This window comes from Engraulis encrasicolus, chromosome 6 (assembly GCF_034702125.1).
Source record: "Engraulis encrasicolus isolate BLACKSEA-1 chromosome 6, IST_EnEncr_1.0, whole genome shotgun sequence".
NCBI classification, from domain to species: Eukaryota; Metazoa; Chordata; class Actinopteri; order Clupeiformes; family Engraulidae; genus Engraulis; species Engraulis encrasicolus.
In genome coordinates, this window is record NC_085862.1 from 55,830,082 (window position 1) to 55,842,581 (window position 12,500).

General features: G+C 44.5%; 2 protein-coding genes across 2 annotated transcripts in view; both read right to left on the reverse strand.

The window, feature by feature from the left end:
- crocc2 (ciliary rootlet coiled-coil, rootletin family member 2) overlaps positions 1 to 1,485 on the reverse strand; it is a 137,513-nt gene extending 136,028 nt beyond the window's left edge. Inside the window, exons 1-2 of the mRNA XM_063202106.1 lie at positions 1,429 to 1,485; positions 809 to 939 (exon numbers count right to left, since the gene is read on the reverse strand). Coding sequence (XP_063058176.1) covers positions 809 to 939; positions 1,429 to 1,485 — 188 coding nt within the window. The remainder of the gene's footprint in view (positions 1 to 808; positions 940 to 1,428) is intronic.
- A 1,311-nt stretch (positions 1,486 to 2,796) lies between these two features.
- The window catches only part of klhl30 (kelch-like family member 30), a 24,532-nt gene continuing 14,828 nt past the window's right edge, over positions 2,797 to 12,500 (reverse strand). The window contains exons 9-11 of the mRNA XM_063200317.1: positions 11,892 to 12,080; positions 6,924 to 7,069; positions 2,797 to 4,053 (exon numbers count right to left, since the gene is read on the reverse strand). Coding sequence (XP_063056387.1) covers positions 3,808 to 4,053; positions 6,924 to 7,069; positions 11,892 to 12,080 — 581 coding nt within the window. The 3' untranslated portion in view covers positions 2,797 to 3,807. The remainder of the gene's footprint in view (positions 4,054 to 6,923; positions 7,070 to 11,891; positions 12,081 to 12,500) is intronic.

The window sequence follows — 12,500 nt, forward strand, 5'->3', positions numbered from 1 at the left end:
TGTGTCTGTGTGTCTGTGTGTGTGTGTGTGTGTGTGTGTGTGTGTGTGTGGAGATATTTCAGCGGGACCTCTGACCTGTAGTGGTTATCTGCTGCGCATGTGAGTGATGCTTCTGTCACCTGCAGCGGTTGTGTATGTTACCTCTCGTGTGTGTGTGTGTGTGTCTGTGTGTGTGTGTGTGTGTGTGTGTGTGTGTGTGTAAATGATGAACCAATGGCATTGCTGCACTCTGGATGGCCACCTTGGTGTGTCCGCGTGTGTGTGTGTGTGTGTGTGTGTGTGTGTGTGTGTGTGTGTGTGTGTGTGCGTGCTTGCAAATATTGAGCCTGAGGCATAGCTGCCCTCTGCATACTCACTACGCTACATCGCTCATCCATTAACCACAACAGTGTCACTGGTCTGGGCTCCCCTCGAAAATAAATGAATTGACTAACTCACTCCAGTCATAGATAATAGTGAAGATCTGACGTGGCAGAGTTATGTCCTCCATCCATCTACCTGGCTGCATGTTAGTTGTGGTTGACAAGTGCAATGATGGACACACAGAGGTGTAGAGTGAGCCCTCTCTGGAACGGCTTGCCATATTAGGCTACTTTGCTTACGTCTTTAAGTCAGTCAGTGAGGTAAGGTGGGTGACCTGAGGGCGGCTACGCTTGTGTTTCAGGGAGCTCCGGTTCCCTCTGGCGTAGGAGAGGGGATTAACGGGTCGAGGCGATATCAGGCCTCGGGTTCCACTGCTCAGCATCGGGCGGCGGTTTAAAAGGGAGAGGAGTGCGGGGCTGGCATTGGCTTACCTGCTGCGGGAGACGCGCTCAGGTTTCTGGTGACGATTTCTCGGATGCGCACCGGCACTGGCGAGGCGGTGGAAGCCAAATCTTCTCCCCGCATGGTGAGAGCCCTCTCCTCGGCACTGATGTCGAGCAGTGAGTCCTCCAGCTTCTACATGAAATGAGACCATGGTGATTAGAAATCAGATGTGTGATTTTTCCAGCCCATCACAGTGACCATATGGATATCTCATGGATACGCAAAAAGAAAATAGTCATTTGCGTAATCATGCGCAATGATTTCACAATGTAAACTAGGCTAACTACTGTTGAAGCTTTGATAATAACTAGTGTGACGGATTTGGAGACACGTCTGATTCAAATTAGAACACCTGAACAGCTTTGTCCTTGAGCAGGTGATTATGTCACACACAATCAAACCCCAGCTTGGCGAGTCCTGTCCGTGAGCTGGCCTGGATTAAGCCACTAGTCTAATTAAATTAACACGGCCAGGCGTCGGACGCTCGTAAATATTTTAAATAACCAGTCTTCTGTCTGCATGGGAAGTGTCAGTTCCGAATCTGAACTTCCGATGAGCAAGCTTCTTTTCCGACCGAACTCATCACATTTCCAACTGGCCGCGTTCCCTACTTTGACATACCTGTATGACCGCCTCCAGGCCCGGAGACGGCGGGCTTTCTTCCTCTTGAGAATCCATTTGAAGCCCTTCTTGTTCCAACCCTTGACCGTGAATGCGACAAGCAGTTTCCTTTTAGTGCAAACTTTTGGTCGCAAAACAGTTTAACTCAACCAGAAACTTATTTGGGCATGCAAATCACGACGTGATCTATTTCAAGTGTGCAGACTTTTGCGCACGCATATTACCATGCACTATGTAGGATTTTCGCAGGATTTTCATTGACCAAAGTACTTTGCAAGACTCAAATCAGTGCACAGCTCGAGGCTTATCCCAGGGATGGTTGCTATAGACACCGAACGCTCCCCGGGCCGTTGTCTTGGAAATAGAATGCTAGCTCCCAACGTTTCCATGGCTACAGGGGGACGCAGGAGCTGGTGGCTTGTTTGGCTGCAGCTGTGTGTGGCCTCCGAGTCCCCTGTAAAATTCCAGCACTGTGTAATGGCGTCCTGGCTGGTTAATGATCAAGTTCACTAACCAAGCCAAAGCCTTGACAACAGAGAAGACACAGTAAAGCTCTTTCATGTTCATATAGACCTACACATTACACAGCTATAGACTAGGCCTAATGTGTGTGATGAATGAAACACCCCACAAAAAGTCATACAAGTAATGGCCAAGTGTAGGCATACACAGCATTCAATAAAACACAAAAAGAGTTATTATTAGACAAGAGGAATTTAATCAATCTTTGAAAGGCACAAGTTTTGACAAGTTTTAATACAGCCGTCAAGAAAGTACCCAGCACTCAGTAATATAACAACTCATTTTAGCTATATGAAACAACCATCAAAATCAAAATAACAATCACAATCATCAAATTATTGACATAAAATATACACCTATACACCTACTTTGTATTTAGAATAATATCACAAATTAGTATTTGTTACTGGCTAACCAAAGAAAGGCACGTGAGGCACTGTCCTTCTAAAAATCTGCAGGTGCATAGTCCTTACATAGAGCACTAAAATACACCGTGTGTATTTCAGTGTGTGTGTGTGTGTGTGTGTGTGTGTGTGTGTGTGTGTGTGTGTGTGTGTGTGTGTGCACAAAAACAACGACAAGGGTGATTATATTTCGCCTTTATTGGGTTCACTGGTAGTGTTATAAATGTTTTTTGAAGCACTGGAGCTATAAGGTAAAACATAGATAGATAGGTCACACCAGGGGTGGAGCTATAGGAGGGGCGAGCAGGGCATTTGCCCCTGGGCCCAGGGCCCTCCTGTATTGATAGTGGGGGCCCTATTGTGACCTTGGCAGGCTGTATGGGGGGTCCTATCAGTGTTTTGCCCCGGGGCCCGGTGTGCAATTGTTCCGCCACTGGGTCACACCATACATGGTGTGTGTACTGTATGTCTGTGTCTTTCACAGTATGTGTGTGAGCGTCCTATGTGTGTACAGTACGCATCAGGGAAGGGTTCATTTTGACTGCAGCGGTGTGTGTGTGTGTGTGTTTCACAGTAAACGTATGTGCATGTACAGTATGTGCTAGGTCTTGTCCAAAGAGGCTTGAGACAAGAGGGCTTACTCACGTCATAACAGCGTAGTAGGAAATGATGGCGAGGGGAGTACGGGAATGTTATTCACTGTGGAACAGGTCATAGGACAGCGTGAATGTCTGTCAGCTGTCCTTAATTTCCCCCAGCAATTACTGCTGACCAACAGCTGCCGTAACTTGGCCACAAATTATCCATCATGGTGTCGCCCCCACTGACCATGTGCAAGGGAGTACGAAAATGGCATCCATCGCACCCACTGACCAATGACCATGCACAAGGGAGTTAATTTTCCATCCACTCGCGTCCTCAGGCAACGCCCCCGTACTACACCGTGGCCAATGCATTCCCCGCCAAGAGATTGTTCTTTCTCTTGAGTTTCTTTGGTCTTGTCCTTGAAGTCTTCTGTCCACTGTAGGGGATGTGTGTGTGTGTGTGTGTGTGTGTGTGTGTGTGTGTGTGTGTGTGTGTGTGTGTGTGTGTGTGTGTGTGTGTGTGTGTGTGTGTGTGCGTGTGCATGTGTGTATATGTACTTTACAGTATGCGAGCGTGTGCATGTATCTGTGAGGTCTTGTCCGGGAAGGGTTCTGTCCACTGTAGGGGGTATGTATGTGTATGTGTGTGTTCACAGTAAACGTATGTGCCTGTAGTATGTGCGAGGTCTTGTCTGGGAAGCCTTCCGTGTATGGGGATATGAGTCTGTGTGTGTCTGTGGGTGGGTGTGTCTGTGTGTGTGTGTGTGTGTGTGTGTGTGTGTGCGTGCGCTTGCGCTGACGTGCATGTATGTTCGCGTGTGTGTGTGCGCGTGTGTGCGTGTGTGTGTGTGTGTGTGTGCGTGTATGTGCTAGGTTTCCTCCGGGAAGGCCTCCGTCCACTGCAGGGGGTCGAGGAAGAGCGAGCAGCTGCCGCTGTAGTGCCACAGCCGTGGCAGGAAGGTCTCCACCCTCCAGCTGTTGTTGGCCCGGTTGTACACCTCCACCTCCACCCCGTAGTCCCCCTCCATGCCCTTCCAGTGGCCCCCCGTCACACACAGCTGGCCCCCCACCACCACCAGACCACCGTTCTCATGCAGCGTGTGGAGGAACTGCACCTGGGGAGAGCGATGCAAAGACACATACAGAGGGGGGCTTTAGGATGGTGTGTGTGTGTGTGTGTAGTGTGTGTGTGTGTGTGTGTGTGTGTGTGTGTGTGTGTGTGTGTGTGTGTGTGTATGTGTGTGTGTGTTTGCGTGTGTGTGTGTATGTGTGTGTGTGTGTGTGTGTGTGTGTGTGTGTGTGTGTGTGTGTGTGTGTGTGTCCGCCGGGGGATGTAAAAAGCCTTTCATCAAGTACTGCAAGTACTGTACTGGCAAACAGTATTGTAGAGCTGTGCATTATTTTATTTTTTGCTCCACCAACTTCACAAGTGATTATGCCATCGAAATGCAATGGACACCTCCAGTGATAGCCAGAAAAAAATGTTCCACCAGTGTCCAAGAGATCATTAATATACAGTATATCACGAAAGTGAATACACCCCTCACAGTTTTGCAGATTTTTGAGTATATCTTTTCATAGGAAAGCATTACAGAAATGTAACTTTGACACAATGATTAGTGACCTTTTAACAACATATTTAACCGCTTAAATTTCTTGTTCACTCAGAAAAAAACAAAATACAGCCATTAATGTTTGAACATGTACTCACAAAAGTGAGTACACCCCAGATTAAAATCCGGTAGAGAAGGGGCTATGTTGGCTCGAATCGTCTCGAAATGAAACAAAATGAAAAGGGATGACAAGGGAGGTCATCAGTGTGCGTTTCAACCTTTCTTTGCATTGAACTTTTAAATTTTGAGTCTGCATCTGGCTTAAATAGATTGGTGTGAGATTTGAATGCAATCCTATGGAGAATATCATGCTCTGCTTCAGTAGTCACAGTGCATGTTGACATGCATGTTTCTTTTAGGTGTATTTCATATTGCCAATGTTGACAGCATTCATGCATCCCCAAACCATGTCAGTCCCACTACCATGCTTGGCTTATGAGAGGATACACCTTTTTTGTAAAACTCACTTGTTTACCACCACACATGCTTGACACCATCTAAAGCAAATTTGTTTATCTTGGTCTCTTCAGATCACACAACATGGTTCCAGTGATCCATATCCTTGGTCTGTTCAACTCTCTTGAGACCAAGATAAACACATTTGCTTTAGATGGTGTCAAGCATGTGTGGTGGTAAACAAGTGAGTTGTACAAAAAAGGTGTATCCTCTCATAAGCCAAGCATGGTAGTGGGACTGACATGGTTTGGGGATGCATGAATGCTGTCAACATTGGCAATCTGAAATACATCTAAAAGAAACATATATGTTAACATGCACTGTGACTACTGAAGCAGATCATGATATTCTCCATAGGATTGCATTCAAGTCTCACACCAATCTATTTAAGCCAGATGCAGACTCAAAATGTAAAAGTTCAATGCAAAGAAAGGTTGAAATGCACACTGATGACCTCCCTTGTCATCCCTTTTCATTTCGAGACGATTCGAGCCAACATAGCCCCTTCTCTACCGGATTTTAATCTGGGGTGTACTCACTTTTGTGAGTACATGTTCAAACATTAATGGCTGTATTTTGTTTTTTTCTGAGTGAACAAGAAATTTAAGCGGTTAAATATGTTGTTAAAAGGTCACTAATCATTGTGTCAAAGTTACATTTCTGTAATGCTTTCCTATGAAAAGATATACTCAAACATCTGCAAAACTGTGAGGGGTGTATTCACTTTCGTGATATACTGTACCTATAAGTAACCCACTCCAAGGTGGGAGATATTTCTTGACATTTCAGAACACACAGTTATGTACACAGTTATCCTTAGAAACATGCACATAAGTACTCCTATTGCCTGAGCTGAAGGCAACTTCTTGATGTCAATAAAGACCAGAGACATGCAGACAGCATGGCTTGGAATGCATACGTGTGTGTGTGTGTGTGTGTGTGTGCGCGCGTGTGTTTGTACGTGCGTGCGTACATGCGCGCGCATGTGTGTGTGTGTGTGTGTGTGTGTGTGTGTGTGTGTAAATGTATGTCATTTGGTTTGTGTGTGTGTGTGCGTGCGCACGTGCATGAGTGTGTGTCACCGAATGCATACCAAAGGCATAGCAGTGATACCTCTGATGACAATCATAGCAACATGGCAGCAGGTCTAGGCCTGTTGAAAACTTATTTTTAAAACTCCAAATTTGAACTCTACAAGAACTATTATCTGTGTCACTGTGTTTTTTGAAGCACATTGAGTTGCGCCTGTGTATGAAATGCGCTACACAAATAAACTTGCCTTGCCTTGTGTGTGTGTGTGTGTGTGTGTGTGTGTGTGTGTGTGTGTGTGTGTGTGTGTGTGTGTGTGTGTGTGTGTGTGTGTGTGTGCGCGCGTGCGTCTGTATGTGCATGCTTGTGTGTGTGTGTGCACATGTGTGCACATGTGTGTGTGTGTGTGTGTAGTGTGTCAAGGCTTGATACTGGCACCTGCCAACCGGCCAAATGCTGGTAAAACTTGGCTGTGGCTAGTAACAATTACAGTGCCACTAGCCAATTTGTGCGGGTAGCTTGACATATCAGATTTAGCATATATTCTGCACTTTAAGCCTTGTGCATCAATTGTTTCTATTTGAGTTCAAGAAAACGATCAGTTACTCTTATCCATTTCTATTTGTTTGATTTATTTCCATGTAGAAAGCTATGTTCTTATATTCTTGCTTTATCACCTCATCTTCTGAGGTTAGATGAACTGTGTCATGATAAAGAAAGAATCAAATTTGTGGCTAATAGAATAGCTGGATGGCTAGTGACTCAGGAAAACCACTAGCCACATGGCAGGCAAGCGAAAAAGTTTGTGTCAAGCCGTGGTGTGGGTGCGTGTGTGTGTGTGTCTGTGTGTGTGTTCTTGCGCGTGTGCGTGTGTGTGTGTGTGTTACCTTCTGCCACATGTTGGCCTCTGGGTCGTAGAGGTAGACCTTCTTAGTGTTGTCAGCGATGAGGTATATGACTCCATCCACAGAAACGGAGCGTGGAGCTGAGAGGTACTTAGGGATGAAGGGGGAACAGATGATGCTCCAGCCATCTGATCAACACAAAACAAGAAACAATTATATATATATATATACATTACATAACATAACAGTACATTACACTTAGCGGATGCTTTTATCCAAAGCGACTTATTATTTATTTTAAGTACTTACAGGGTATTGGTTAGAGTTCCTGGACCAGTGTGGGGTTAGGGTGGAGGCCAAGAGGAGACAGTTTTTTTTATGCATCACAACTGAATATGAATCAGTTTATTACTCACTTACTATTACGACAATACATTACATTAGGCCTACATTACACTTAGCTCATGCTTTTATCCAAAGCGATTTACAATTATTTTAAGTGATTACAGGGTATTGGTTGCAGTCCCTGGAGCAATGTGGGGTTAGCTGCCTTGCCCAAGGGCACTTCAGCCATGGAGTGAGGTCAGGAGTGGAAGGGTGGGATTTGAACCTGTGACTGGGCTATATCTCAACCCTACCCAATCTCCTGCTTTCACTAATTTAATTTCTCACTCACTCTGTCTCTGACTGGCCTGTCAGAATAAAGGCAAAATGCGCAAAAAAAACCCCCAAAAAACCTGACCTCCTCTGGTGATATGCATGATATTTCAAGCTGGTTCAACATTGGAGATAACCTGAGTTGTATTTTTTAAATATATTTTTTGGTCTTTTTGACTTTTGTATTTGTATGATAGGACAGTGAAGGTGGTGACAGGAAGCGAGTGGAGAGAGAGAGACGGGAAAAGGTGGGCAAAGGACCCGGGCCGGAATCAAACCCGGGTCACGTAGCCACGTAGCAGATGAGTGCCCTACCGTTAGCGCCACGGTAGGGCCACCTGAATTGTATTACATAGGTCTGCTCTCCACAAGTCCTCTTGTTTTGATTAAAGTACCTCCAACACATGTCCGCTTCCCCAGAGCATCAAACGTCACTCCCCTCCCTTCTCAACCCAGTTTTGTTGTTCTGTTTATGTGTCATAATCATAATATATCAGAGTAATATGTAAGATCATTGGAGGCTTATTGAGGTTTATGGTGTTTTACAGCTGTGGATTAGAATGACGTGTGTGTGCGTGTGTGTGCGTGTGTGTGCGTGTGTGTGCATGTGTGTGCGTGTGTGTGTGTGTGTGTGTGTGTGTGTGTGTGTGTGTGTGTGTGTGTGTGTGTGTGTGTGTGTGTGTGTGTGTGTGTGTGTGTGTGTGTGTGTGTGTGTGTGTGTGCCGTGCTCCCCTCTGTTTCTCGGCTGTCAGTATTATTTATGTAACTCCTGCTCAGAAAAATATACATGAGGGACTCCGGGGCCAGCCCTCCGTTCCCCCATAACTGTCACCCCTACATCGACAACAACACAGAAATATCATGTGACAGAATCATCTGGGCCAGCTTGCTTTCATTAGGTTGTGCAACGGCGCTTCTATAAATGTTGTGGTTGTAAGGGAAACTCTGATGACATGCGAGGCGAGGCACCCCCCCACACACACACCTCCTCCCTCTCCCCTCTCTCACCTCCTCCCTAAATCTCTCCATCCCTCTCGTGAGATACTCCCCTTCTTCACCTCTGCCCTCTCTCATCCCACAATCCCTCACTTCCCTTCCCTCCGTCCTCCCTCCTTCCCCTGACACTGCTGAGGTAGTCCCTCCCTCCCTCGTCTCCTCTGGTACTCTCTGTTTCGTCTCTCTCTTCTCTCTCTCTTCTCTCTCTCTTCTCTCTCTCTCTCTCTCTCTTCTCTCTCTCTCTCTCTCTCTCTTTCTCTCCCTCTGCGGAGGTTCTTCACGCTCCTTCGTCCCTCTCTCCCTCTGTCCGTAGTTGGACTCTGTACCTATAATAGTATGGCAGGCTTCTTGTAGCACTCCAATACTCCAACGGAAGAGCACTATTGCTGACGCATTTATCCACAGTAACTTACACTTATTTTAGGTATAGGGTATTGGTTACGGGCCCTGGAGCAACGTGGGGTTGCAGTAGGTGCCTTGCTCAAGGATACTTCAGCCATGGATGGGTGGGATTTGACCCGGCAACCTTCTGATCTAAAGGCCAGCGCTCTAATGATTAAGCCATGGCTGCCCCCACAGCGCAGTGCGGAATACTGCAGTCGTGCCTGTGGGTGGTTTACGACACTTTATTATATGGTTGTGACGTCATCTGTCGAATGCTCCATTCATTTCAACGGGGCTCCCCAACGTTCGGACGTCTGTTATTTTTCGATAACGGACGGGTTGGTCTATAACAGACCGCTGTCAATGGCAACAAGACTTTTCACTGCTAAAGCGACTTTTCAACAAGACTCTAATCAGCTGCTGTGATAGACAGCACCCGTTGTCCTGGCTACCGCTGTCAATGGCAAGACGTTCACTGCTAAAGCCACTGGCTTATATACAAGTCAGTGGCTAAAGCGAATGTTTCATATCACTCCGCAGGGGGTCCGGTCTTTTGTCACTCTAATCAGCTGCTGTGATAGACAACACCTGTTGTCCTGGCTACCTAGCTGTTGCCTAGCGCTGTTCCACAACGGCACTGTTTTGTTTTGCGCAGCAACAATCTTAACATTAAATAGGTCTAAAGAAATGTCCCCGCCATGTGTGAATCATTTAAGTATATCCATATAATAAGCGGGTTAACTTTCGGCGAGTCGGTCGCTTTGTGGAATAGCAGCACTTCAGAGAGAACAAGACCCCTCCGCTCCGCGTCGGGGTCTAAAGATTCTCTCTGTCGTGCTGCTATTCCACGGTAGCGACCTTCTCGCCGAACGTTAACCCTTACGTAATGTAGTCGTAGTGTAGTGGTACCTATGGCAGGATTATAACAATGTAGTACAGGGCTGCCTTTTTGTCATCATTTGAGTACCCCTTGTTTATCTTTTTTTATCTCTTATCTCTTACTCTATCCCCACATGACTGTGTTCCATACATTTGTTGTCATTACATTTTTTCACATACCCTCTGTAGTGTGCTCGCGTAGCCCGTAGACGTACCTAAGACAGGATTATTGTGGTACCGTGTACAAACCCCAACTCCGATGAAGTTGGGACGTTTGGTAAACAGTGAATAAAATCAAAATGCTATCATGGAGAATAGTGAAAAGACAACATATTAAGTGTTAAATGCGAGAAAACATATTGTTTTGGGGGACATATGTACTCATATTTAATTTGATAAATCCAACACGTCTCAAAAGAGTTGGGACGGGACAATAAATGGCAGCAAATGTCGAGGAAGACTAAAAACAAAACAAAAGACAACACTTAACAGTTAAATACATTAACCGATTGATGAATTTATATAAAAAACAGTGTTAATTCCTATCTTGGACATGATTTCACCAGCTTAAATGGTGGGTGTATTCCTTGTCATGTTTTGCAATGTTTTCCTTTCTGTAGTGCTTACAGTGTGACAGTTCTTGACCAAAAGCCATTTTATCACCTGCTGGTCCTTATGATGGAGACAAACTGTTAAAACCTAGTAGAGAATGCAATTTGACCTTATTATGTGGCAGTAATCGAATATCTCCCTTCAAAATATAATGCATGAGTGGCTTTTCATGCTGTTTAAAACCCATTTATACCATTCAGCACTGTATTTAACTCTACAGATGAGTGAGAACATCTTAACCAATGCACTACTGCACCCACATGCCATCATGGAGGCTGACTTTTGAAGCTAGCACTAACACAAGTTGGATGGTCCATTTTCACTGTAGCACAGGATGTGCAATGCTCTATTATTGTCAAAAAGAATGGACTTCTACAACCTCTGCCGACTTCTGTAAGCAAAGGACAGTTTCCCATGTCTTCTGGGTCTATTTCAAGTGAGCTCAGGTGCTTAGGAGAATGTTACACCCCTGTATCATTTCCATGCATTAAGCATTCTTAATATGGTCAATTTTCAATAGCTCTAGCACTCCAGGAATTAGAGTGAGACTACAGCCAATATATATTTCATGATGTCATGAACCTATACAATGATTTTAGTAACAAAAATATGTCTTATATACACTCAATCGTGGTAAATCAAAGGGAATTCAAAAATGTATGTAATAACTATGGTAATTATTCCCTTTGCATCTTTAATTCTGAGTGACTCAGCCTCTCTGTGATGATCTTATACCTGGACACCTATATTGTCCGTCAGTACAATTCATTTTGAAATGTTCTTCTTTGTTGTTTTATCTTATTTGGATGTTTACTAAATTTCATTGATCCCCGTCCCAACTTATTTGAGACGTGTTGGATTTATCAAATTAGAAATGAGTACATATGTCCCCCAAAACAATATTTTTTCTCGGTTTTAACACTTAATATGTTGTCTTTTCACTATTCTCCATCTAATGAATAGATTGACTGTTTTGAAAATGATAACATTTTGATTTTATTCACTGTTTACCAAACGTCCCAACTTCATCGGAGTTGGGGTTTGTATATTACCTATGACAGGAGAATAGCACTGCAATGAGTGCAGTGAGTATTGTGTGTAAACTATAGTGTATACCGGGTTATAGAACGGCAGTTTCTTATTTTTTATTTTTTTTATGTTTATTTTATTTTTTATTTTATCATCATTATCATTTTACCTTATTTTTTATCTTAATGTTTTAAATGTTATTTGACTCTAATTTAATTCCTTCTTTCTTCCATGTTGCTTTCTTTTTTGCATTTGTTAATCTTGTGAAGCACATTGAGTTGCACCTGTGTATGAAATGCGCTATACAAATAAACTTGCCTTGCCTTGCCTTGCAGTGCAGTGTACTGTATGTTACCCATGACAGGGTTGTAGCACTGCAGTGCCAGGGCGTTGTGCTTGACAGTGTAATAGCATGGTATTATGTGTACTATTGTATTATATAGTGTATATTACCTATGACGGGGTTGTAGCACTGCAATGCCAGGGCGTTGTACTTGACGGCACAGGAGCCGATGATGTAGAGCTTCCCCAGACACCCGGTGGCCGTGAAGTTAGTGACGTAGCGCAGCGCAGGAGAGATGAGGGCCCAGCTGTTACTGTACGGGTCATAGTGTTCCACCTCTACCACGTCCATAGTGGTGCCTGTAATACATGCAGGCACACGCACACACACAGGAGAGATGAGAGCCCAAATTGTTACATCCATAGTAGCGCCTGTAAAACACAGAGATAGTTGGCTAGTTAGAAGTGATGGGCAAAATTGATTAATTAGTTACAATCCAGTGCCACATATTGCAAATGACCAAGTTTTAACCAAGTGATCATTCAACCATCCAATTAGGACAGTTACAACCAAGTCATTTCGATTATGAGGAACAAGATTGTAACAAATGAATCCATTTTGCCCAGCTCTGCTAGTTAGCTAGCACCTTCTAGTCCCAGTTGCCAAACTTGTCAAATTAAAACTATCTACACAAAATGTTTGGTTTGGTTTGGTCACCGAGGTCGTATGGGTGTCCCAAACCTGCCAGAAGAGCAGTGCTGCACCTGTCCTGGCTATCA